The sequence below is a fragment of the Hetaerina americana genome, unplaced genomic scaffold (genome assembly GCF_022747635.1).
Source record: "Hetaerina americana unplaced genomic scaffold, ioHetAmer1.1.p SCAF_6, whole genome shotgun sequence".
NCBI lineage: Eukaryota > Metazoa > Arthropoda > Insecta > Odonata > Calopterygidae > Hetaerina > Hetaerina americana.
Genome location: NW_027287205.1, coordinates 83,353,985 through 83,380,734, shown reverse-complemented (window position 1 = coordinate 83,380,734; position 26,750 = coordinate 83,353,985). Strand labels below are relative to the sequence as shown.

The 26,750-nt window shown below is 33.1% G+C and overlaps 1 protein-coding gene across 1 annotated transcript in view; it reads right to left on the bottom strand.

Moving 5' to 3' along the window:
- unc-13 overlaps window positions 1–26,750 on the bottom strand; it is a 114,405-nt gene that overhangs the window by 8,061 nt on the left and 79,594 nt on the right. Inside the window, exons 17-26 of the mRNA XM_071594263.1 lie at window positions 26,318–26,485; window positions 25,432–25,613; window positions 22,019–22,115; window positions 21,259–21,480; window positions 18,161–18,327; window positions 15,981–16,138; window positions 13,159–13,286; window positions 11,158–11,289; window positions 10,101–10,326; window positions 6,409–6,531 (exon numbers count right to left, since the gene is read on the bottom strand). Of these exons, the coding sequence (XP_071450364.1) occupies window positions 6,409–6,531; window positions 10,101–10,326; window positions 11,158–11,289; window positions 13,159–13,286; window positions 15,981–16,138; window positions 18,161–18,327; window positions 21,259–21,480; window positions 22,019–22,115; window positions 25,432–25,613; window positions 26,318–26,485 (1,603 nt within the window). The remainder of the gene's footprint in view (window positions 1–6,408; window positions 6,532–10,100; window positions 10,327–11,157; window positions 11,290–13,158; window positions 13,287–15,980; window positions 16,139–18,160; window positions 18,328–21,258; window positions 21,481–22,018; window positions 22,116–25,431; window positions 25,614–26,317; window positions 26,486–26,750) is intronic.

Genomic DNA, 26,750 nt, shown 5'->3' with positions numbered 1-26,750 from the left:
AATGAACAGTTTCATTTAAAGTGAAATCTCAAACTAGTTGAAACTAAGATCAGTGGAATCGGCATGTGGATACATACTTCTGTGCAATTTGTGTGATATATTAATTCAAATTAAATAGGGTCTTTTGTGTTAAGATTTACTCAATACATCTACTTGGTAAACTTTGCAGAGATTTCTGAATGGGGAGGTTTTTGGTAGCCAGACTGATGAGAAGTGGAAGATGGGGGAGGATATGGTGATAAGAAGCCAGCAACCCAAGCCTGAAAGGGGGTTTAGCACCAAAAACATCCCCATGTGTATGCCACTGCAAACTACTTCATTATAGGTTCCTAGACGACAGAATTGGGTAACGAGCTATTTTAAGAGAAACATGCAAATTTCAAGATTAACTGATATTTCCTCATTGTAGATGATTATTAATGTTAAGAACTAACTGTGAGGCTGAACATTGAACTCATCACAATGATAAATATCCAAGTGCTATTCTATGATGTATAGATGCAATTGTTTCACTATTATATTAACTAATTACTTATAAGGCCATACTGCATTGGTATTCATGGTTGGTCAGAAAACTCTAACATCTATCTCTCTTAAATCTTACAGGGTCAGGCTTCACTTCATGGAAGTTTTGTATATCAATCAAATGAAAGAGAGGATGCACTTTTTTACAGAATTCTGGGGAAAAGTATGTTCTTTTTTTCATTTGATGGATGTGTCTGGTATCACATAAATAATGGATAATTTTGCTATTGATGGTACAGGTTTAATTCTAGTACATGAATTTCTAATTTGTCTATCTTAGATTTTTTCATTTTCAAACCAACTTTGGTATCATCATTTATTTCTATACAACAGACACACCCAATGAGTGGAGAACTTGTTTTCAACTCATGGCAGCATTTATCTTTAATGAAAATTTTTTTGTCAGCACCAGCTGTTTGATGTTTCAGTGAATTACACATCTTTCCTTTTGCTTTTAAGACAGTTGGCAAAATGGAAAATATTTTTAGATTTGCAATGTGAGTGCTTTTAATATCCATTATTAAATGGCATGGAGTGTTATTGTTAGAGTGTGCCGAAGCTGTGAATATCAATTTGGACTCAAGTCTAGAAATTTTGAAACTAAATTCAAGGAGTGAATTTTTTGATCCATCGAAAACATTCAAATATCAAATTATCTAAACATACATGTATGTACTTGATTTGAATACATTTAATTTTAAATATGCACTTGGAATTATACAAACCTAATCACTAAAAGTAAGGATTTAAAATATATCATTAACTATTTTACCATTGTAAAATAATGAAATGAGCTAAATAATAAATAAATAATTAATTAAGTAATATAATAAATATAAGCATTAGTAACTTTCTACAAATGGGATTTCACCACCAACTTTCTAAAGTTGTAAAATAAACAATAGCATTTTCAACCTACCTCTTGGGTCTTTATTGATTCAATTGAAACAATTTAACTTTCATACTGTAAAATTTAGGTAAGTACCTTCAATTACTCTCTTTTGGAATTCTTGTACCTAGACAGGTACATATATAAATATTATATGTATAGAGTAAAGAGTATACACGGATTTCAATTCAACAGAATATCACACCTTTATCTTGAAAACTTAAAAAAACCCACTATGCATAAAGATTTTCAGAGATATATATTTTTGACCTTGAATGAACCAAAGATGTGGCTTTGTGCACTGTAAATTACAAAATGAAGTAAATGCACATGCTTTCAACAAGTGATAAGTTAAGAGAAAAGTTGAACTTGTCAAGGCAGGTAGCTAACTAAGCGTACTTATTCAAAATGATGCCATCAATTGTTATGCTTCATTTCATTAGAAAGTGGTGCAAAGCATTGATTTAAGGATGAAATCTTAAACAGAGGGAAACTTAGTAAAAGAGCTGAAGAATCTGTGCATGCAAGCATTTGTTGGGTAGCTCACTTATGTTAACTTTAAATTAGAGTTAGTACTCACTGGAGGGAAAGATACACAATTACCACTGAATTAAAATTGAAAATATATGTTGAATCAACTATTGGATGTTTTGCTTCTTCTAAGTAGCCCAATAGTATTGAATGTTATCACATGCTTATTATATTTCTTAAATGCCTATCAGTTCTAATTCATCAATTAGGGTGCAAACTTTTATTGCTTTTTTTCAGCTGGATAAATAGGTACTTGGTTTCCATTTTGTATGACCATTGGAACAATAAATATGATCAGAAACTGCATCTACAAAGAACAATCTTCATCATTTATCCTCATCTACCTCAGCTGTGATATTTTATTCTAAGTCTTCCAAGCATCAATAAATAACTTGCAACAATTTGACATCAACAACGCTCCAGGTGGGAATAATAATGTCGAGGCTGGAGTATTATGACAATATTTATTTAATCAATTAAGGAGGATAATAGCTATTTAGCAGCCTTTGTACAAATTTGTATCTTGACTATTTTTAGTAATTTGCTTTTTGACATCTCTCTTTGACTCTTCATTTTTTCTTGTTAAAAAGAGCTCATCTCTTTACGTTTTCATTTGTATCCAAAGTCAAAAATTGAAAATACTCCCATTAGCATTACTGGAATAATTTTAAATTAATGTAGAAATTGTAATTGATTGCTAACTGTCATTAATTTGATGAATTTCAGTGTGCATAACCAAGTCAGTGGCTTCAAAAATAACTTTTTGAAACCTTCAAAGTCTGTAAGTACATTTATAGGTATGCACAATTGTGTATTTAATGGCCAAAGCTGATTGTTTCTCTATTCACATTCCCTCGGCAGCATGAGGACCCTTCTTAAAGCAATGCTTTGAACTGTTGGCAGGTGCATGACAAAGGAGAGAACATCACACATAAAAATAAGAACGAGCTGTTCATAAGTCAGAAAATATGTATAATTCTAATTGCAATTTGCAGTCATTTCTAGTTAGAAATGGAATAACGCAAAGCTGCAGCTGATATAGTGACTTTTTAAACATGCTCTCAATTAAACTATGTAAAATTATTCTGCTGTAATATCTGTTATATAAGATTGAAAAACATTATTTAACAAGAAGTAAAGAGAACATTAATACATATATATATATATATATGTATGTATATATATATATATATATATATATATATATATATATATATATATATATATATATATATATATATATATATATATATATGTATATATATACATAAAATTGCAGCAGTATCTTGCTCCCATGACTCAGAAGGTTGCATTCAGCATTAGCAGCTAGCATCATATCCATGCATCACCGATATCATAAGCGAGCCAACTTATTGCTGTTTTGCTTTCATTTTTAAAGCTTTCATGTCATAGAATTTATAACCAGGCTGCATTGAACAGATTTCACTGTAAAGGCTGCGTAAGTTCAGATGAAAAGATATCTATTCCTTTGCAGGAAGATTTTCAATGAGTTAAAACTTGTGAATTCCATCTCAGATACTTTAAAGTCAGTCATCACATTCCAACCTGCTGTACTTGTTAGTGAAACATTCATAATAACAGACTGAATAGTAAAGTAGGTTAAATTACTATGCACTATGAAGATTTTCAATGAGTTAAAACTTGTGAATTCCATCTCAGATACTTGAAAAGTCAGTCATCACATTCCAACCTGCTGTACTTGTTAGTGAAACATTCATAAGAACAGACTGAATAGTAAAGTAGGTTAAATTACTATGCACTGAATTTGATTAATTCCTTGCTCGTGCCTATTTCTTTTCAAGCCCACAAAAGGAAAATTGCTTGAAATATTATTATTGCTAAAAATATTTGAAAGTGCTTTTGTTAGAAAAGTAGAACTAGTTATTTCTATATTCCAGCATCCTGAATACACTGATTTTCTGAGGTTAAGATTCACACCAGTACTGAAAGAATCAAACTCTGACAAGTCTCTTTATCTTTATGTCATTTATTTTGCCCTATGAGTTTATCCTTTCAGTTTCAGTTTCTTATTTGAAATCAAGACAAGCACAATAAGTTAGTTACTTACTCAGAAAACTATTTGATAAAATACAGTAAAATTCAAAATTGTAGATCACACTATAACTGTATTTATTGAGACTTAGCCTCATGCTTCAATATGCCATCTTAGTTGTCAGTCAGTCTGCTACATTTTTGTTTTAGCCAACTGTTAAAATATTCTTTTACTTCCAACACTGGCATTGTAACACAAATATGGGCATAATTAATAAACATATGCTCACTTCTTTTTGCATCAACCCTCAGCTGAGTGACAATTTTTGAACTAATGGAAACAAAAAAAATTGTTTGCATTCAATGATATTCAGTAGCATTAGTGTCAGTGTTAAAATGTCCTTTTTGCAGTGCATCTAGTAGTCACGGCACTGAATTGTTCCCCGAGCCAGCTGTTCTATAAGTGAAGATGCAGTGGGGATGTAAGTTGGAGGAGCTACCATGATAAAGTGTTGAACCTTGGCATTAGTTGGGTTCTTGGTGCATGGTCATTAGTGTGTCTTGGAGAAGTCAATGGCTAAGTCTGAGGGACTGAAGTCTACAGGGGGTAATGGAAATAATGCCACAGCAAGAGGAACTTATTTCCAGAAGTTGGAAGAAGCATAGGTAACTTATTTTTGACACTGAAATAAAGGCAAACTCATTCCGAAGAAGGGGTAATTGGTGAATATGAGTCATGTGGTCTTTGTATATGAGTAATTAATATATTGAGAATGATTCTTCCATTAAAAACATCATTAAGAGTTGTAGTTGTTTGACAGGAGTGGTTATTGAGAGGAGTTTCACTGTACTAAATTCAATTTCTTCTGCTGACTCCTACACAAATATGTTAGCCAATAAAAATAAATGGCATGTAAATGTTTATAAATATATAGTTCAATTAATGACTGATATTAAACACAGTATTACGTAACTGGTTAGATGTGTACCATCGATTTTTAATCAGCTCGGTATGATGAGTATTTTCTGTCTTTTTATTTAATGTTAAGAAAAAATTATTTTGAAACTGCATTTTTATTTAATTAATTAATATCATACTTTTTCGGCCTATTGCTCTCATCAAAATCTCTTCTGTTACAGTTAAGAAATCTCCTTCACTTTTGGTTTTTATCTCAGGTAAATAATTAATTTCTTGAGTGTAAAAATATGAACATTAATTTTTTGTCATCTTATCTATTTGCTGTTTATTAATGAGCATTGTCACATTACTTAATCTTTATAAAGTCAATATTATTCTTTAAAATACTCATTTTATTTTCATTTGATTGAAACAAAAATTTAAATAGGTAGCAGCTTAATAATTAAGACCCCGGAAAAATTGGCTTACTGATAGAAATATCTAACAAGTATGAACATACATATGTTAACCAATGGGCAGTTTATCGGAACAAAATTAAATTTGAGATAAATGCCAAAAATAAAGCTTATGGTCAATTTAATTATGACTGAATATAACCAAATATCCTTGATCAAATTGAATCCTTGAATGTTGCAATGATTCTATTTTATATTTCTGTTTTAATTTTAATCTGATCAATCTGAATGGCACAAGTTAATGGCTGTGAAAGTGTTTATGCTCTCACATATATAGATATTGATCATTAAAGCAAAAAGGCAGTCATGGACTGCATGTATACCATTAACATATAGCACAGGGGTGTTCTAAATTGCCCAAAATGCAATGAGAGTGAAAGGGTTGAGAAGGGGTGGGTGGCCCACATGTATGCCGCAGGATTAGAGTCATCATGACTGTAGCACATCTGGTTCCAACCACATCAAAGTTATTAAAATGATATTCTGATAAATAATTGATATCAGATCATGCTGATGAATGGATATATATTCAGTTAATTTTCAGTTATGGAAACAAATTATAATAAGGTTAAGGGTTTATATTTTTTAGACCTACAGCTTTTTAAAATTTTATTTCATGTCTAACAACAAAGTCTACATTAGATGCCTGATGAATAAAATATAGCCTTTTAGTGCCATTAATAAAAAGGTGCAAACCAGAAATACTCTTGTCAAACAATGTCAAAACTATTCAGTACAATTTTTGCTATTAGTCAGAAGCTAATCTTCTGGGATCTCTATTTAAACTTAGGTCATTCTTTTATTTAAGGCAGGTAGCATAGCATAAAAACTAGTCAACTATGCATTGAAAATCATTGTCATATGAGGTAGCTAAAATTGAGCATACGTGTTCTGCAAGGCTACTGTTGAGGTAAGAAATTATTATCTAAATTAACAATACATTATATATACATATATAAAGTTTTATCGTAATTTGGGGCTATTCATTCCATTTAAAATCTCATCTACTGTGTTCAACTAGCTGCTGCTGTTGCTGATGGGAAGCTTGAGTGACTTGTGATGCTAAGCTCGGTTACCTTGACGTGGGGGTTCTTTGGGTTTCTTGGCTTTTAGGGGTTCCTCTAGGCCCTCCATACTTTCTTCCTCTCTCTCCGTGGAAATAGAGCGCTGCCTAAGGGTGTTTTTGTCGTTAAGGGGGACTTTTGTTTAGAAACAAACAGGGAAAGAAAGAAACCATTACAGAATCATGCACAAGGTGAAGAGGAAATGATGGAGATGGATGAAGAAAACACAAGGTGAAGAAGTGAAATCAACTTAAAATATGGAACACAGTTCAGTTACTGATTGAGACAAATTAAATGCTTCACAAAACCATTTATTCTTGTGAAAGGTTAAAACAACAATTTGAAGATAATAACAAAATGTGAAACCAAAATAAATATGCTTAAATGTTATGCCATTTCAATCACCTTTAAATGAGATAGGCAATTGTGGAAATGGTTGTTTAAATGCCCCCAGTGTAATCACCTCTCATTGAAATCAACTTCCATTGATTATATGATTATATATGTAAATAAATATAATTATCATCTTCATCTAAATAAGCAGAAGTTACAAATCAATAAATTCGTTAGTGTTCAACAAATGCATGCATAATTCATGGTGTCAAAGACAGTCAAAGTGACACAGTTGGCGATACCTTGTGATGCCAAGTTGTTAAGAAAAATTTCATATGATTTCATTAATTTACAGTGATTTACTCTTAAATATTTCATTCATATATTATCATCAATTTACATTATACATACAGTAAACTCTCAATCATCCATGCTATTCTCTTCCAAGCACTTCAAAATATTAATATAAATACCATAATAACTATATTAAATGCTTTGACACTTTGATATACTTTTTTAAAAATTCAAGTTTGAATTACCTTGGCTTTTTTGAAAGTTTTTAATTTTGATCATAAAATCAAAAGTGGTCAGTAGTATTGATTGGTTCAAGTTTAACATTTTTGTACTATCCATACTTTTACTTGTTTCTTAATCACAGTCACATGCTTCTTAAAATGATATTCATTCATACAAATTGAATCCATATTTTTCAATTCTGTCAGTTATCCGTGCATGCATCAATTAACATGGATACTCGAGAGTTTACTGTATTATTTATATTCTATTTTAACATGTTAAGGACTGCTCCTGAACATCAGTGGCCAGTATGTACTATAACCATCTTAGGCCTTCCAGCATTTAATCTGCTGATTGCTCAGCAATGGCCCATACCACTGTCACTGTCTTAATCGATATTCACTGTCTAACTTTCAATAATAGATGCACTTCAGATAAAACATTACACTTTAATATGCAAATTTCCTGGCAATGATTGATTATTTTCTAACATTTTAGCTAGCACTAAGAAAGTTAGCCATTAGTAATTAGTTCAACATTTATTATAGTACCAATTGAAATATTTTGCCGATTAAACCAGGAATAGCAATGGCATCTTAGAGTGCAACACATTGGTAGTTTAATAAATAATGATCTATATGTCAATTTTTAAAACTTTCTCTCTCCCTATTCTAACATGATCCCAGGGTCTCACATAAAATAAATTGGAATGTTGAACATTGACTGCCAGACATAATAATAATTGATGTTGTCATCATATTGTGAACAGCTTTGGGAATTAAGAATGAACAAAAGAGATCCTGTATTAATAAAATGTCAACTAATAGTGTGGGACAGCAGGAGTTTAGGTGTGAGACCAAAAGGTTACCTTCTAGTTGTGATATTACAATTAAGTTATATGTTAATTAATTGAATAATTTCCACCAGAAGAGTCCTCAAGAAAAATTTATCAGTGACAATCATTTTTCTCGTTGTTTCTGAAAGTAATTTATAATACTGTTTATCTTGCATATTGAGTTTACAATTTCACAATTTGAAACTAATTGAAAATTAACTAAGTAAGTTGATATGACCTGAATCTTATCAGTTAAAAGCATATTTTTTACAGATAATTTGCATGAAAGCTTCCATTAACTGTAGTCTCTTTGCCTGAAAAAACTGCCTGAGTTAGAAGCTATTGATTATCTGCTGATCCTCCAGCCAATCAGCCACTCTATCCCTATGCATCAACTACTAATGAATACATAACATTATTCATCACTTCTATTCTGGCTTTGGGATGTGATGAATGTTTATTATGGGAAAAAAGATTTCCCATTAACAAATAAAAATAAATGCAGGCATCAAGGCAGTAGGTAGAAATTATTTCTGACAGTTTCAGTTCACAATAATGTTTAAATTGAAATATTCTGCAGAATATTCATCCTAAGAAACATTAGGATTAGCACAAAACATTTGGGCTTTAACAGAATTAATGCTTACATAATCATTTCAGGATGCAAGTACACATACTGAGATTTCCGATATTTACTTAAAAACTAATGAAAGTCAGATGAAAACCCTTCAGAATTTCTGCATTTCACTCTATGTTCCTTTTTTTACAGCAAAACATGGAGTAGTCCCTTGCATCTTATAATTAAATTTCAGGACTTATTCTAAAAGGATTGTATAGAGATAGACTCTCTCCCATTGGTTTTGGTTATGCCAACACATTTTATATGTAGAAAAAACAGAAACTACTTTTAAAAATAATCTACTAATAATTTAATGGGTTAGTCAGCGTTCTTAAAAATTTCTAATCAATTGTTTATTGAGAGCAAAGTCTAGGGGTACTTAAACACATTCCATAGGATTAAAATAATACTGTATATTTGGTAAAATGCTTATATGTAGACATAAAAGTACCTAAACCTCTTTAGGCATGTAAATGTAAATTGCCAACCAAATTTCAAAATAGCTAAGCATAAACATTTCCATTTCGGTTCCTGGGCAAATAGTCCCATAGGTACCTATCATCTCCCTCTCATTTAACATTTATTCTTCAAGTAGGCAGGATACCATCATAGAAATGATATTTAATGATAACAAGCTCACTAGCATATATTAGTATGTTCGACCAAAAAAAGTGTTTCATATTTTAAGAACTCTATGGGATATGCTTGATATAATCAGTAGTACTCAATGCATATTCATTTTGATTGATCTGTTAGTTTTTTTCTTCTAATTAGGGAATTCAGTTTTTCAACTGTGCACAGCCATGACTTTAAAGAATAATGAACAATTGTCTTCTTGAAGTAAAGTAACCTTTCCATAGCCTGTAACCACGTGTCAATATATGAATGGTTGGGCAAATGCAATTTCTTATTATATGCAGAAATAAATAGTTAAATAAAATCCATTAAGGAATACCCAAAATTATCTTCAATAAGTAGAATACTGTGAATGAATGTGAGTAGTCCATACCCTTGTAACTAATTCAAAAATAGCATTCATTTCATAGGAAGCCAGATTTACATATTATTGTAAAAAGGAAATAAATATGTAATGCTCCAATCCGTCTGCTTTACAATTGTTGCCATTATTTTCCCTTATCAGAATGGGGGACATTTAAACAAGTTTGGTTCCTACAGAAAAATTATAAGAAAAAAGGAGTTCATAGATATAATGATATTTAGAGACTTCAACACACACTTTAACATAGTAACATAAAAAAACAAGCTAAAAGACAGAGAAGGAAATGGTTAATAATAAATTGAAGAGACAAAGTCCAAAAAAAAGACAACAACACACAAGTATGTCATGTGCCAAATTAATATGACCCTTCAAAGGCATAATGATTTCTTGTGTTTGCTCACCTTCTTTGGTCTGCGACGTAACAAATGTTTTGATGAGAGTGTCAGTTGTTTGGGTGTAGAGGGAGAGGGCGTATCGTAGGGACTGCAACTCTGAGCTCTTCTCCAGGAATGTTTTCTTCAAGCCATTACCACCAGCATGGAAATACTGCTTTATCGTGTCCAGTGCCACATCCAAAACTGCACACTGCTTGGGGGAAAGGTTTTTCTCCACCTCCTTGGAGATGTCCTGTTTTCATAACAAGTTAACAAATATTAAAAACACCATTTCCTACAACAAAACCTTTTTGATTGCAGTGGTGATTGTGCTAATCTTCACCTCATCTTTGATAAAACCAAATCGGCCTAGCAAAAGTGGAATTATCTTTTCATGCCTAGGAAAAACTGCCGAAAATTATTAAAATTAAGAAAGCTTAATGTGATGATTACTATCTTTCCCATCAGAAAAAAATACTCTGTTTCAGTCGTACCACCTACATATTTTAAATATTGAAATACTGTATGATAAGATTTACATAAAACTTTGAAAAAAAAATTTTCTAGAGTATGCAAATATTTTTTGTATTATATTAATTATTATCTTTACCATCAGAAAAAATACTCTGTTTCAGTCGTACCATCTACATATTTTAAATATTGAAATACTGTATGATGAGATTTACATAAAACTTTGAAAAAATAATTTTCTAGAGTATGCAAATATTTTTTGTGATAAGGGAGAATATAAAAATACAACAATTAATTATGTTATGTACTAAACAAAATCTAATTACTGAATATAATAATACTATCTATACAGTAGGTAAAATTCTGCTGACTAAGGGGCCACCTCCAGACCTTAAATCATCCTTGAGTCTCATGTTTTCTTTTTTATATTCACTCTTTTTTTCCAAAACTCTGTTTTAAATAATGAATTTATGTGACCTTGATGACAAAGTTCTTCAAAACGGTGTAAAATAATATTCGAATAATACTATCAAAACATGATGACTGTCATAATTGATGGAAACACTTATTTTTTTTGCTTGAATATTCCCCTTGAGTCTTCCCCTATACTCACCATGACTCCACTGAGGGCACTCTTCACATCTTGTTTCACAACCATGTGGTTCTTTATCAAACGGGACATATCCTCTATCTTGGCATTAGCTGCCAAATTTTTGGCATTGTCTGTTAAGTTCTTCAGTATCATCTGCAATTCCCAAAAGATTTTGTCCCAAAAAGGACAATACATGTTAAAAACCAATGTTGCTTTGCATTGAAATTTCAAAAGGTTTGAACCCATTGATGAGGGAGAAGGAACACATTTAAGCTTTAAAGGAGACAAGTTAGATTGATGAGTTGTAACTGATTGGTGATAGCTTGATGGAGAAAGTCATCAGGGGTAGGTTGCAATCCCTAGAGTGACCCTGAATTGTGACAGACTGCACACACTTCCCTTGTGTGTGGAGGGGAAGAAAACATTGGAGGGGAGAGTAAAATTAAGACATTCCAAGAGTAAAGAATGAATGGGTTGAAGCCTAAATGATATTATACTCCACTGAGATACAATAGGTGATATAGAGTGAAATGGGGATACAAGCAAGACAGTAAATGAGAGGTGAAGAAACTAAGTACAGTGAACTCTTGATCATCCATACTAATGGGCGTATGGTGAAGTACATACAACCAAAATATGTGGAAGATATAGATAGACAAAATATAAATGGAAACACAGGGGGAGGCTCTCCTTTTTTGTTATGTGTGATTAATTCGAGTTTTTTAGCAATGGAAAGTACGTCTCCTCAGCCATTTTATCAGAGTAGAATTAACAAGAATACAGAACTATCGCAATATTTTAGTGGAACTTTTTACCTCAGCTAGAAAGATAAACCAATCACTTAGCTAGGAAAAGACAAATGACTGGGGAAGGATGAATGAAAAAAATGATCTCTGATACAGATTCAAACTCATAATGAGAAGAAGCACCAATCAAACTAATGCAGTGCTGATAGTTAATAGCTAATTTGTTGCAGAGTGAAACTATGTATTTCCTCTAATTAAAGGAGAATATGAAATTCTTGAGGTTAATGAATAAATACAAGGAAAACGATAATGGGAGAGTACCAATGGCACAAAAGTGTTTAAATTAAAACATTATATATTATAGACATCTTTTGATTTTGTCAAATTAAAAACTTTTAAGGAAGCTCAGGCATTTCAAACTTGTATTTTGAAAGAAGTATATCAATGTATCAAGGCATTTAGTTATCTTTACAATTATAATTCCATTAAAATTTTGAGGTGCTGGGAAGAGAGAATAGTTTGCATAATCTTCAAAATGAATAATCCACACACAAATAATCAAGTGTTCAGTGTACATTTATTTTTCGTCAAAAGTAGGAGTGGTTATATTGAAGATAAAAAATATCAGAGGAACAAAGAGAATGCTCACTAAAAATGAGAAAGCACAATGCCGACACAGAGGATGAAGATAAGAGAGTAGTACAAGGGTATGATGAACAGTTCTCAGCCTGACAATGAGTTCTGTAGCATCTTTTCTCTTTAAATCAGCATTGATTAAAATTATGTGTCACCTTACAGGAGGATACATGGCTTACAGAAATATTCCCTAATGTAATGAAATTTATAACCAATGAAACATAATTGGGAAACAATTCATTACATTTTGTTTCAAGTTAGTATAAAAATTCTTGACTGCTTGAGGAAAGTCCTGCAGTTAACAGGAGAATTTTGTGTAGTCATCGATGAATTGAAGGTTAATATGGTTTGGATGCATATGTCTTACAATAGCAATGTTCTTTCAATTAAGAGGCAAACTACTATCTGTTGTTGTGGTTCTAATTTTCCAGGAAAAAAAACTGTAGACTAATAATAAACATATATAATTATAAAACTTATGTTCCAATATCGCAGAATATCCTGTTACTTAACCAATAACATACTCCAATATGAGATACTTTTTACAAATTATTTTCATCAAAATTCAATGACCAAAATGAAAAATGCATCTTACATGGATGTGAGTGGTACATGAAAATGTCAAGCAATTTTTACTCACACTCTTATCAGTCATTGGTGGTAGGACAACAGTTTTCTCCAGTATCCTCATCACTATCTTCCATAGCTCCTTAAGAAGTCTCTTTAAGACAGTTTTCTCACAGGACTGTGCGTACAAAGTAAGGGATCCTGAAATAGAATGAAATATGCACATGACTCATCAAGAGTATTGATCTTTTTTGGTACATGAAGCACATGAAGAACTGAAAGACATGTAAATGCATGTGCTAGTGACTGTTCTCAGCTAATAAACCATTTTTAAATTGTGAAAAAACCCAATATCTTATATGAAACCTTAGAAGTGCTGGTAAAGCTCAAAGCTCTGTCAAACTCCTAGGGATTTTAATTGACTCTAATATTTCCTGGAAAAGTCATGTGACTGTAATCTCCAAAAAACTTTCCAAGAATCTCTTCTTAACCAGGAGACTTAAAAGCTGTGTTCCTGAGGAACATTTGAGACTTGCCTATTTGCCTTTTACCAAAGCCACCTAAGTTATGGCCTAAGGTTTTGAGGAGATGCAGGTGACACAAAAGCTCTGCTTAAGTTACAAAAGAAAGCTTTTAGGATTATAACCAGCTCTGGCCATCATGATCACGGTCATCCACTATTTGTTAGGCTTAAAGTGACGACTGCCTTTAACATATACATTTACCAGTGCTTAATTCATGTAATAGATAATGAAAATAACTTGGCATTAAGAGGCAAAATATACAGCCATAATCCAAGATCCAGAAATATGTTAGATATTGCCCAATGCAGATTGTCCAAAACCTTCAACCAGTCAAATAATCTTGCCTTAAAGTTCAATAACAAATTTCCCAATACAGCTGGACTGACTAGCTATAATTGGTTTAAAAATGTGATTGAGGATTAGTTAATTTAAAACCCATTGTACTTTTCTAAACTAAGTTAATATTTTGAACTAGACTTCTCTAGAGTGAAATTTGAATATATATGTCTCTCTTCACAATGGTAATGAATGGATGTATTTATATGTTTTTCTTTTGATGACATATATAGTGGCAAGTGCTGCTCTTTGATGAAAAAATGGAAAACAAAATAACGGAGACCATAAACTTGATTGGCACTAGGTTTGTTTAAGCGGGGTAAAATCAGAGTGACAAGTAAGGAGAAGATAGAAAGCACATGCTAGGCCATTTGGGTTTGTTTGGGAAAAAGTGACCCACGTGTACCTCAATCACACACAAACAATGCAAAAATAATAAATAATAGAAACAAACTTAAAACCACTCAATCCCTAGGGTGTATTAAGGAAGTACAATCACTCTTGTGAATCGCATTCACACACACACTCAGGGTTAGCAAGGATATCCTATGCTAGGAACCTGTTGTACTCACACAGGAATGAAAAACCAATTGAAATAAAAAATCAAAAAAGAAAAAAAGAGGCCCCCCCTAGTGGTTGAGGGGACTTAAGTTTGTTTCCTTACATATTATTTTTGCAAGCAACCCCTTTGCGTGTGAATGAATGCAATTCACAAGAGTGACTGTAATTACTTAACGCACGCAAGGGATCGAGTGTTTGTAAGTTTTTCCTCATTTATTATTCATTGTTTGTGTGTTATTGAGGTCGCGTGGGTCACTTTTCCCAAACACATCCTAGTGACCTAGTGTGTTTTTCCTATCTTTCCCCTGACTTCTAATTATGTTTTTACCCACCCCCTTACAAAAACCCACTGCCAATCACAGTGTGCGGTTTCGGCTATCTCGTTTTTCATTGCTTCATGACTGTAGATGCGTTCATTTTAAATTTACATTGATGAATAAAGATTATTATTATTATTTGATTATTTTCCTCGCATATCCACATTATTAGAATATCAAGCCTTTGATGCATATTAAATCATCATTACTAATACATGAAAAGAATTTACACTCAATTATTCACAGGTTCTACATAATTAGGTCATTGCTTGTAAAGGATAGAATAATGCAAAACACATATAACACAACTTAAGGTAAAAGTCAAAAGGTACAGATAAGGAATTTGAAATAAACTTTGCAAAGATTATACAATACACCTCCAAACATTCTTAAATTGAAAAAACCCAAAATAATTTGTTGTTATATTCCCTTCTTATCAAATTCCAAAAGAAACTGCGGGAGATGCCGCAACAGTAACTTTTAACGGAGTCATCCGCTAATGTGCATTTCAATGCAACAATTTCAGAGTGTAAAAATCATTCGCCTTGACTGGGATTCAAACCCAGATCCCTCAATATCCGGTTGAGTGCTTTAGCCACTTAAGCTATCAAGGCATCCTCTTAAACTCTGAAATTTCGGGGCTTTTAAAGGAACACTTCTTATGACTTATTGAATTACCCATATCCCATATTACCCATATGATGATACCACAGAAAAACTTGGCATATCTTTTTAATTTTGCACCAATATTTTACATGTAGTTTTGTATCTTAGAAATCAAAAAAATTTACAATGAAAAATTATTTTAGATTGAAGAAATTTTAACAAATTTCAGATTTTATCTCAAAAGATTTTGGTCAAGTCATGCAGTTGCTCATTAGGCCATAAAAATTAAAAACCTGCTCTCTATATTTTTTTTTAACCAATGAAGTCTTTTCTTGGTCGAATTGTTTGACTTTAGTCAACTTTTGCAATGTCTGCTCTGAACCCTCTGGCTAAGAGCACATTAGCAGAGAGAAAATGCACTAAAAATTCAAAATCTACAGCACTGAAAATATTTAACATCACTTCTCTAACACCATGTATATTATGATCATTAATAATAGTTCATGATAAATTATATTAGATTATAATTAATATTGTATATGGATACATACCATCAAGGAGATCCATAAGTGGCCTTAGGACTTCATCTGCTTCGGCAGCCACTGCATTCCTCTGGGACGGTTGATTGAGAGTAACTTGGCCACCTCCCTTGATTGACAAGAGCAGATCCCCAAGCTCTCTAACACTAGCAGTTATTCTCGGCTCCAAGCTACAAGTGGAGGGAAATTTTAGCTTGTAGCTCCATGATTCTCACAGGTTGGGAAATCTTTTAGCAGAGGATGTGTGACAATTTGTCAGTAACCTTACCATTTAATCTATACTTTGGTCTTTCAGAATGAAAAATTTGGATTAAAATAATTTTTATGGTGTAGTGCAAATGAATAAAGCGCATGCAATTATTCTGAGGTCGCTTAGTATTAGAAACAAATGCTATATTGATAACAGCGATGTTTTTTGGATTGCTCTCTTATTCATCCACTTGGCTGGAATTTGACTGCTTTCACTTTGTACCTGAATATGCTAACTTCAATGCAAAATCATCATCTAGCGTGATGTATCAATGTTGGAGGATATTTGACTCGAAAACCTTGATGTCATCCGTGTATCATTGCAAAAGCCTCCATTACAAATGCTGGATTATAAACCCTGATAAACACGTACAAACATGAATGAGTTGTTAATTATTTTAGCTATATGGATTTTCAACTTGATTAACCAATACTAAATCCTTTAAAAATATTTTATTTTTGAAGCAGAATAAAAATTAATTTATTTCAAACAACATTTTGTTATAGGTTGTAATATTTGTGGAAAAAATGAGTACATGTTAACATTCTTCCAAGATACTTTTACATGATGACAAAAGAGAAAAGATGTGACTAAAGGAAGAAAGTTATGTGAATGTAAATCTTGGCAATATATTACTATTTCACAATCATTTAAGATCAGTGGTATAACAGGCACTCCACGGTCATATTCTAAATATTATGGTTTGGAAGTGAACATTTTAATTACACCTGTCAAATGAGTTTTATTATGTACTTTGGAATTATTCATTGTAAAAATTACAATCAAAACTTGTTGAATGACAAGAGTTATGAATCATGAAGAGAGCATAGACAAACAGTGAACCATTCTTATAATTTATGAATTTTGGTATTACTAGTCTTGGTTTTTATGTGTTTTGTTTATACTTTAGAAGCTATTGGCCATTTAGAAACATAAAATTCTCTTCCCAGAGTGAATAAAGTTCATAAAATCTAAAATTTCTACATATCTGTGACTCAGTTTGATAAGATGAGCAGCTTAGGCACTTTATATTAAAATTTTAACATAACCATCAATATGTTTCCTAACTCAAATCAACTATCCTAGTGATACCAGATACGCTAATAAAAGCACTCATGACATTTTATAGCGAATATTTTTTCATTGAATGTTTTTCCATGTTGCAAATTTTCCAAAGCACACTCATGTTATTCTTCAAAATTAATAAAATTACAAGATACCTAAATAATCCCACTTCATGCAATTTCCTGTACCCATACTGTCTTCTTGATCTCATTAAACCTTGGGCTTTCTTGGCCTACTCCTTTCTCGCTTCATGCTTTTTCTCAAAATTTTTATCTCGTCATATTTTTCTCTTTGTCAACGTCTGTCAGTCACTCTTGTTCCCTTGTCTAAGATCACACAGTTCATATCCCGATCTTCCTGGTCTTCAGCTGCCATTATTATAGGCCTAATTCTTGAGAGTCTTTCATACTGCAGAAGCTTTCATTCTGAACTTCCCTATTACCCACATTCTCACCTGGTCTAATTATGAAATCATTAAATAAAGGTTGGTTTTATATTCTGCGGCTAAAAATACCTTTATGTCACAGACATTCTAAGTCTCTCATCAAATAAAATGACTTTAATTATCCCCATAGGACCTCCCTTTGCCATACACCCATACACATGATGGATAAGCCAAGTATTCAATGCAGACCTTTTCCCAAAAACATATTCAGCAAGTGTACTCTTGTATAATATACTCGGAACTCACCAAATGGTCCTACCACCATATAATTTCACAAATTTTGATATTCAAAATTGAGAAGTGAAAACATATATTTCCGTTTTTATTTTGATGACATCTCAGGCCACATAACCTCCCAAAGGAACAGACCCTTCTTCTCACTATGAACACTGAATGATGTACGGTGTGCCCCATTTTGAACATTTCACTCACCTTACGGCAAATTCTTGAGCCAGGTCATCCAAGGCGGCATTCAGATTCTGCTGCAATTCCTTCAAAATATTTGCAGCATCCTCTTCTAACTTCTCTCCACCCATTGATTCAAACATTTTTTCTAATTGCACTCTTAGTTGTTGGATATTGTTCATTAGAATGCATGCCTATGGATGAAAATATAGCATGTTAACAGCATATCTTGTTCATTTTGGACACATTGAATTATCAAAGAGCAATGGATCCAAATATGTATGAAAGTTTTCTTGTAATTCATTTTTTACATGCAGAATAATAACTTAATAAAGTGACATGTTTACCCTCTTTTTCAGGATCATAAGTTATATTTTGTTAAAAAGAAATGATTTGATTTGAGCAGTCACCTCTGTTGCTAATATACCACCACATGATTCCTGCAAACCTTTTTTTACTAGGTACGGAATCATGACTGTATTTAGTTTATCTAACTTTAAGGCTCTTATTCATGTGAAAGTCAATATAGAAACTTACCAATTAAGAAATAATATCCATAACTACGCCACAAGAGGAAAATAAAATCTAAATACTACTTATTGTAGATGGTCATCAACTTACAACACATTTCATAACATGAACATATGACTGTATAACTATCTGCCTACTCAGTTGAATCAGACGGTATCCAGAGTTTCAAGAATAGGGTATATACCTGGCTACTTGCTCACCCATTCTACTCATTGGATGAATTATTTTGTTATAATCTTCATCGCATTTAAGAACTTATATTTATATGTTAAATAATATTTATATTGATGACATTTAATATGGTTGTACCATTTTTCAAAATGAATAAAGTATTATTATTATCATATTATTATTCAATTGAGGTGCATACATGTTGCTGAGCTTTAAAGCATATATTTCAATTTATTTTGGAAAGGGAGTATACATTAGGAAGAAAATATTCCTGATTTTCAGGTTTAATTGCAATACAAAGCAACATAGACAAGTTAAGAAACTCCTTAGATGAAATGGTTAGGTGTCATATTAAATCAATTATGAGAAACATTTCATCTGCCTTCTTATTAATTGGGATATTGTATTTCACCTCTCAATATATGTATGCATTGAAAAAGTGTTACAATAAATTTATCTCAGGATTTAGATCAAGCATGTATTCTTTCAAATTTAGATAATTTTTCACTATCTAATTTTAAAGAACCAAAATGAATAATGAATGAGTATATCTAACTTGGGTACAAAAGTAATATCATTTGTAATACCAGCTATACTAAATGTGTAAAATCTTGCAACATGAGGGCATATAACATTTCATACCATTGATAGATTTCTTCTGTGGAGAACTAATTACAATATTAAAAATATAAGGCACCAATCATTATGAGACATTTAAAATGATAGGCACTAGTTGCTCTACAGGAATAAAATATTTACTAAAACCTGAACTTTAACTTATAAGGTGGAAAGTGGAAAGTTTTCAATTGGTACCTACTTACAATTGATCACATTTGGTGATTAGTTTGATTGAACAATAATCCTATGTCACCGCATACAAGGATGGGGTGAAAAGTTTCCGGCCTGATAAAGAAATCTAACTTTTTGTTTTTTTTTCGCTTTATTTTTCAACATAATCTCCATAAAGACAATTTCATTTTTCATTACGGTGCTCAAATGCAATGTTACCAGCTTTTCACCCAATTTGTCTAGTTCCTCAAAATACTCATTTATGGCATCGATGACTTCCTTGTTGCTCTCAAATGTTTTACCTCTTAGCCGTTTTTTTAGGTTAGGAAGCATATGATCATTACTGAGGGCTAAATCTGTTGACTATGGTGAATGGAGGAACAATTCAAAGATTTTAGCCATCCCAATGATGGACAAATGGGCAGGTGCGTTTTCATGGTGAAATAAGATTTTTTTCTTCACTAAATGAGGTCATGTATTTTTCACTTGGTCCTTTTAACATTGCAATAACTCTTCATAGCATTGTTTTCCAATGGCCTTACCCTTTTTCATTTAATCAATGAAAATAATCCCTTTGCCATCTCAAAAAACAGCCACCATAACCTTATTCACTGATAAAATTGTTTTTGCCTACTTTGGGGTTGTTTCACCTCGTCCAATCTATTGTTTCCATTGCTGTTTACTTTCAGGAGTGTAGTGAAGAATACGAGTTTCTTCCACAATTATCAATGATGCAAAAATTTGCTGGGGTTTTGCTTGTAGAACACCAAATTTTTGATTGAAACAGTTTTCCTGGTCAATATTTGATCATATAGTATGCCGGCAAACTTGTGCAGAGCTTCTCCGTGCCCAAATGTTCACATAAAATATTGTGTACACAATCAGTTGACTTCCTAGTAGTCTCAGCTATCTCACTTACTTTTTTAATCTGCGGTCCACCATCACCATTTTATGAATTTTTTCAATAATTTCAGTAGTTGTGACCTAAACAGGGTGTCCTGAATGTGGTTCGTCAGATATGCTCATGTGACCTTTCTAAAATTCAGAAACCCACTGCTTAATCATTTAATATGATGGAGAAGAGTCTTTCAGTGTTGAATGCAGTTCTTCTTTAATTTGAAGTGGTGCTAGGCCTTATACGTAGAAGTATTTGATGACTATACGCTTCTCTGATTTTTCCATTTTCACGTAACTCTTAATCAAGGTGTCTTGTTCAGTCGGCTCTCAAATGTATATTAACAAAGCAATCAACTTGAAAATGTACATGAAAGCTTAGGAGATATAGTACTATACAATACAATCCAAAAATTAGATCTACTGGCACCATCTCTTGGTCAGGCCGGAAACTTTTCATCCCACCCTCACACATGATTATTGATAATTTCATAAATTAAGGGTGTTTTTATTAAAATTGCATGGAAACAGCAACGGGCAGCTGGCTGCTAATATATCTGAGTTGGAGGATGAATTTGATCACATAGATAAAATATTTATGTTTTACTTCTTGAAAGATACCCTGGGGAAATGATTTTACATTTTCCAAGATGCAAACTTTTGCATGAATTTACATGTAAGACACTGAAAATAATAATACAAAATAAACATGTTAAAAGTATAAAAAGCATTACACTTACTATTCTTTCTTCCTTGAGATGACCGGAGAAATCTCTCTTCACAATATCTGCATAAGCTATTAATACTTTAACTATTGTTTTTGCGAAGCGTTTCATGTACCGTTTCCAAATTTCAGGATCGGGGCACTCAAGTTTGGAGACTACATCAAAGCACTGAGTGAGTTGAGTAAAGACATCCACAACAGAATTGGAGAAGAGGGCATGTTCACTGCTTCTTTGAAACTGTGGAAAAGAAAACATTACATAATGAAATGAGAAAAGCAGCACAAAGTGGCCAATTGGAAACTACTTCAGCTGATAATTCAGCAAATGATGAGTTCAGATTGAAGAAATTTATTTAATGAATCATGTGAAATTTCATTTTGCGAGACCTTACATGTGATGAGTTTATTATTCCTGGAGGGATTTCAATGATGAGTGCAATGAGTTGTAATCATACGTCATGAGTGATGAGTTGTTTTATGCAAAGATATTGACACATGAAACATTTGATTTTATACAGAGGAACAGCTCCAATAGTCATCGGTATGATTTTTTAAAATTTGAAAGCCATGAAGTTATTCAAAATAATATTCCATTTGATTAAATGACCACAGCTTCAATATACAGTCGACTATATGAATATCATTAATTAAATTAATTGTATTACAATCTTATTGCATGGTTATATCAAATAATAAAAATATTATGTACCTCAATGAAAATTACAGTAAGAAATCAATTTAATTTTTATGAGAAAGAATGAAAGAATGGTACATACCCCATCTTTCTTATCTCTATTGAAGGCACCATGGAGATACTCTAACGATACATCATCGTTTTCATTTAACCACTGCATAACAAATGGCTCAAACCACCTGGAATAACATACAAAAACCTTTAGGAAACATCAAGTTATAAAATATTATTTAAATTGTTTTAAAGTTTAGGCTATTAATTATTTAATGATATGAAGTAGTAAATTTAAGCTACTTGTACAATAAAGTGGATCAAAAATGAATATTAACAATGAGCTTAACTCTGCATTTTCAGTTCTAATAAAACATTCAGTTGTCTCTCAATTGTATAAGATGAGGGAATAAACTTAACCAAATGAAAAAAAATCAACAGATATGTTCGGTGAGTGACTCTACTGAACTAAACAAACTCTCATTTTGAACCCACTTGGTTGCATGGCATCAGTGAGTTCTGATTTTTGATATTGCAACTTGCAAATCAACTCCAAGTGAGTACTTACAAATGGCTTTTGTGAATTCATTTTCAATGAACAACTTCACTGATTCAAATTATATATCTGCTATCTATATATATATGAGGGTAAAGTGTAATGTTCTCAGCCTGACAATGAAAGACTGTGATTTTCAGTTAAAAGATTATTATATTTTTCTACATGATCTCCCTTGACTTCAACACATTTGGCCCAGCTATTCTCCAACATCAGCATTCCTCCCCGGAAGTAAGTCTGGAAGGCTGTGAAAATATCCATCTACGGCCCTCTCAACTTCTTCATTGGACGCTTAGTGCTTCCCAGAAACAAATTTCTTCAAGTTTGGGAATTGATGGAAGTCTGAGAGTGCTATATCAGGAGAAAAGGGGGGGATGGCTAAGCAAATTGTTCCCCAAATCCCGTGGTTTTCCTATCGCCAGCGCACCTATGTGAGCAGGTGAGTTGTCCTGGTGAAAGATGATTTTTTTCTTCTTCAAACCAGACCTCTTCTCACAAATTTTGGCATTCAGCTGGTCAAGAAGGTTGGAGTAATATTATCCTGCAATAGTTTCACCTTTTTCAGGGTTATAAATTTACTTAATCAATCAGGGTTTAAATTTCCCTTTCTCATCCCAAAACACACTGGCCATAACATTTCCGGCAGATGTGATCGACTTCGCTTTATTTGGTGCTGAATCACCGGCTTCCACCCACTGCTTCGACTGGTGTTCTGTTTCTGGCCCATGGTGGTGTGGCCCATGATGGCCAGTGATGGACCCATGTTTCATCAATGGTGACAAATTGCTGCACAAAATTGGCCAGTTTGTGCATTTCCTTTTGATTGGCATTCAGCAAATGTGGCACCCACCTTGTGCAGAGCTTTTGCATCCCTACTTCTTTGTGAAATATGTTTCGCACCCTTTCTTCCGATATCCCCATGACTTAAGCTATCTCACTAACCTCCACTTGCCTTTCCTCCAACACGATATCGTGCACCTATTCGATGGTTTCTGGTATGGTTGCAGTTTTTGGCCATCCTTGATGTGGGTAATCGTCGAGGGATGTGCAACCACGTTTAAATTCAGCTGCCCACTTTTTAACGTTTGACATTGAAGGAGCAGAGCCCCCATACACTTTTGTCAACTTCCTTCGGGGTCCAATGTCAATTTCTTTCAGGGTGAATTCATCCAAAACAAAGAATTTTATAACAGCACGGAATTCAGGTTTTTCCATGTTAACAGAGAACACGAAATATGTCTATTGCGACAATACATGTAAATAAACCACTTGAGAGAACAATACAAAAATTGTCATACGAACTAATGACACTGCACCCAAGCAGGAATCATAAAGTTTTGTTGATTGGAATTCCATCTATATGTCAGGTTGAGAACATATCACCTTACCCTTGTAGCAGGTAGATAGCCAACCCATAATTTTTGTACAAAAAATTTTGGGTACCACCCCTTTACTCCTAAATGGTTTCACGTACTCTTAAACTTTCTCTTTAACGAGTTTCTCAGGTTCCATGGTCTCGTGGCCGTATTCAGTCTTAGGTGGGGTTTATCCTTGGGACAACCATTTTGGGTTCAATGTACCTCCGGCAACAAAATAATGTTTTCTTGAGGCTCACACAGAATGATGTGCGCTTAAATTATCTCTATTGCAAAAATTAAAATTACTGCAATAATTTTATTTGCTTTTCACATAATTTTCTGTCATATTCAATTCAAAACTATTTAGATGCCCATGTGGAACATGTTTTTACATGCAAAATGCCCACAATAGAAATTATTTGACATTAATTCATGCCCAAAGTAAGCAAAATCACATTGGCATGATTTATCTTTTTGCTTTATTTTTTGGTAATTTAGCACACATAATGGGAGTAATTTGTTTTGAAAAAAAATCTTCATCTTCCCTCTCCCCTTAACCTTTTATCCATTTGTAAGAAGGGATAGAGGGTTATCTGACAACTCATCTTTACATCTTAACCCCCTAGCTTCCTTTTTCTTATGATCTCCTTCATCCATGACTTTCACTTCCCTCCTGCACTTAAGCTCCTGCATAAACTTTGGATGCCTCTAGTTGGATTCACTCTAACCTTTTATTGTACTGATGATAACCCTTAAATAAATTGAAGAGGGCCATGGTGAATGAAATATGAATATTCCTATTTACCTGTAGTATGCCCTAGTCCCTTGTGTTTTCACCCTTGGCCCTTTTATTTCATATCATGCGCATTAAACAGTGAAAGTGGCCCTGTGTACATGATTTTTGTATGAGTGTTCAATTTCTGAAGCTGATCTAACGTCTGGAAAAGCAACTTCAAGGAACATATTGCGTAAGTCAATGGGACTCCGGCAAGTTGGGTTCTTGAGTTAAGTGAATTTCTGTCTAAACCACATATTTGATTGCTACCTGATTGTGCCATTCTCCTGCTGAGTAGTTCAACTCCTTGGCAGAGATTCACAAATGGGTTGTATGTGGTTGACCCTGGTGGGAAATTAATTTTACAGCAAACAACCGCAGGGCATTTAAATATTTAGTGTGCTAGCGTGTGTGTTATCCTTCACTGAAGTGGAATTGACCTCTGTTATGGGTTGAATTTCCCCTCAGGTCATTTGGCAAAAGTTCAAAATCCTGCTTAAATATAATTGGGAAATATTTGAGGCTGAGACTTTGTGAAATTCCATTTATAATGACTGTCAGTATTATTATTCAGTCATCATGAATATGATTGGCACCACTATTTATTGCGTTATTATTTTTCCCTATCTTTCACTTATTTTAATCACCAGGTTGAGGCAATGTAATGATAGACCAATGGTATTTTATTTCGTCATGCATAAGTGAGACTAAGAAAAGCCAGGGATGCATGTAGCCTTTCAAAGATTTGATTGCCCCCTCGATGGAAAAGAGAAATTAATCAATGAAGCCATCTCCATGGAGGTAGGTTTACTCACGCTGGATATTCTGGCACAGAACCTTTTGGTGGAACATCCTTCACATAGTTTGTGTGCAACCATTTTACTTTGAAATGAAGGTTCATGTAGGCAGATGATTTGCAAAGGCGATGCTGTTCGTGTTCTTCTAAAGCATACTTCATGTCGACTGCAAATAACCCCCACATGGTCGCCGCAGAGAGCTGAAAAATTCAGGCATTGCATCATTCCAAACAAGTTCCAAGATTTTATCTCTAATCTTATACTAAGAAATATTTTTGTAACTACAGTTACCCCTCATCAACCATTGGAGTCATGTTTCTGAAAAACCCTGTGGATGAAAAAGTCTTACAATTTGCAAACAACTAGATATATGGGAAATAAGATTACGTTCCATGGTGCACATGATATGGAAGACATGGCTAAATTTACTATTACTTTAGTAATCTGCATGTAAATTAAGGCAGAATTGATCCCTTCCACTTTTCAGTAGTGATCTTTCTTTAGTTTCTCTTTCTTACTTTGTTGACTTACATTACAAAAGATGGTTTGTATTACTGTCTCTCATTGTTAATGGAGGAATGAAATTGTAAGTATTAATGTACAATCAACAAAATTATAATCTGCTCATTGGGTCTCTTCAAAATGGTGAAAATGCCAGCAGGAATACCATTCAGTTATATAATTCACTCTATAAGTTCATTAGAACTTACTCTATAAGTTCTAATGAACATTCACTCTATAAGTTCTAATGAACTTATAGAGTGAATAAAGTCCTGATTGAAGAACTTATTGAGTGCATTTTTTTCAGCTTTTTTTACTAAAATAATTTGTTCAGTTTAAACTTTGAACCAGTTCCTTCTTCCCGACTCAGGTTCCCTACTATCCGTCTCCTGGATATCCTTACCTGCCCTATGTTCAGTTCCTGTGGGAACTGATTGAGCACGGGAGCGTAACTGTTGCGATCTTCTTCTATCACGGAAACTATGAGCGCTATCAGCTTATGCCAGAAGTCCAGGCTGTCTAGCCTTGGACCATGGTCCTCTTGTTCTTTCTTTGCCTCATTCGGGTCCGCCTGTAGATTCAAAGGAGATATTCATGATATATTATCAGAATTCAACTTGATTTACTCCCACCAGTTACCCGAAGGAAAGTCGTTGGCCATATTTTTTAAATTTCATTTGCTACATGACCACATTTACTGCCCTTTGCTAACTTTTAACATCCCTTGTTTGTCCAGAAATTTTAATTTTTATAGGCCCTTACTTAAAATCATGAGAGAGTATAACAGATCATCCCAAAATTATATTTTTTCATCCTCAATTTTGATGTTTGGGAAT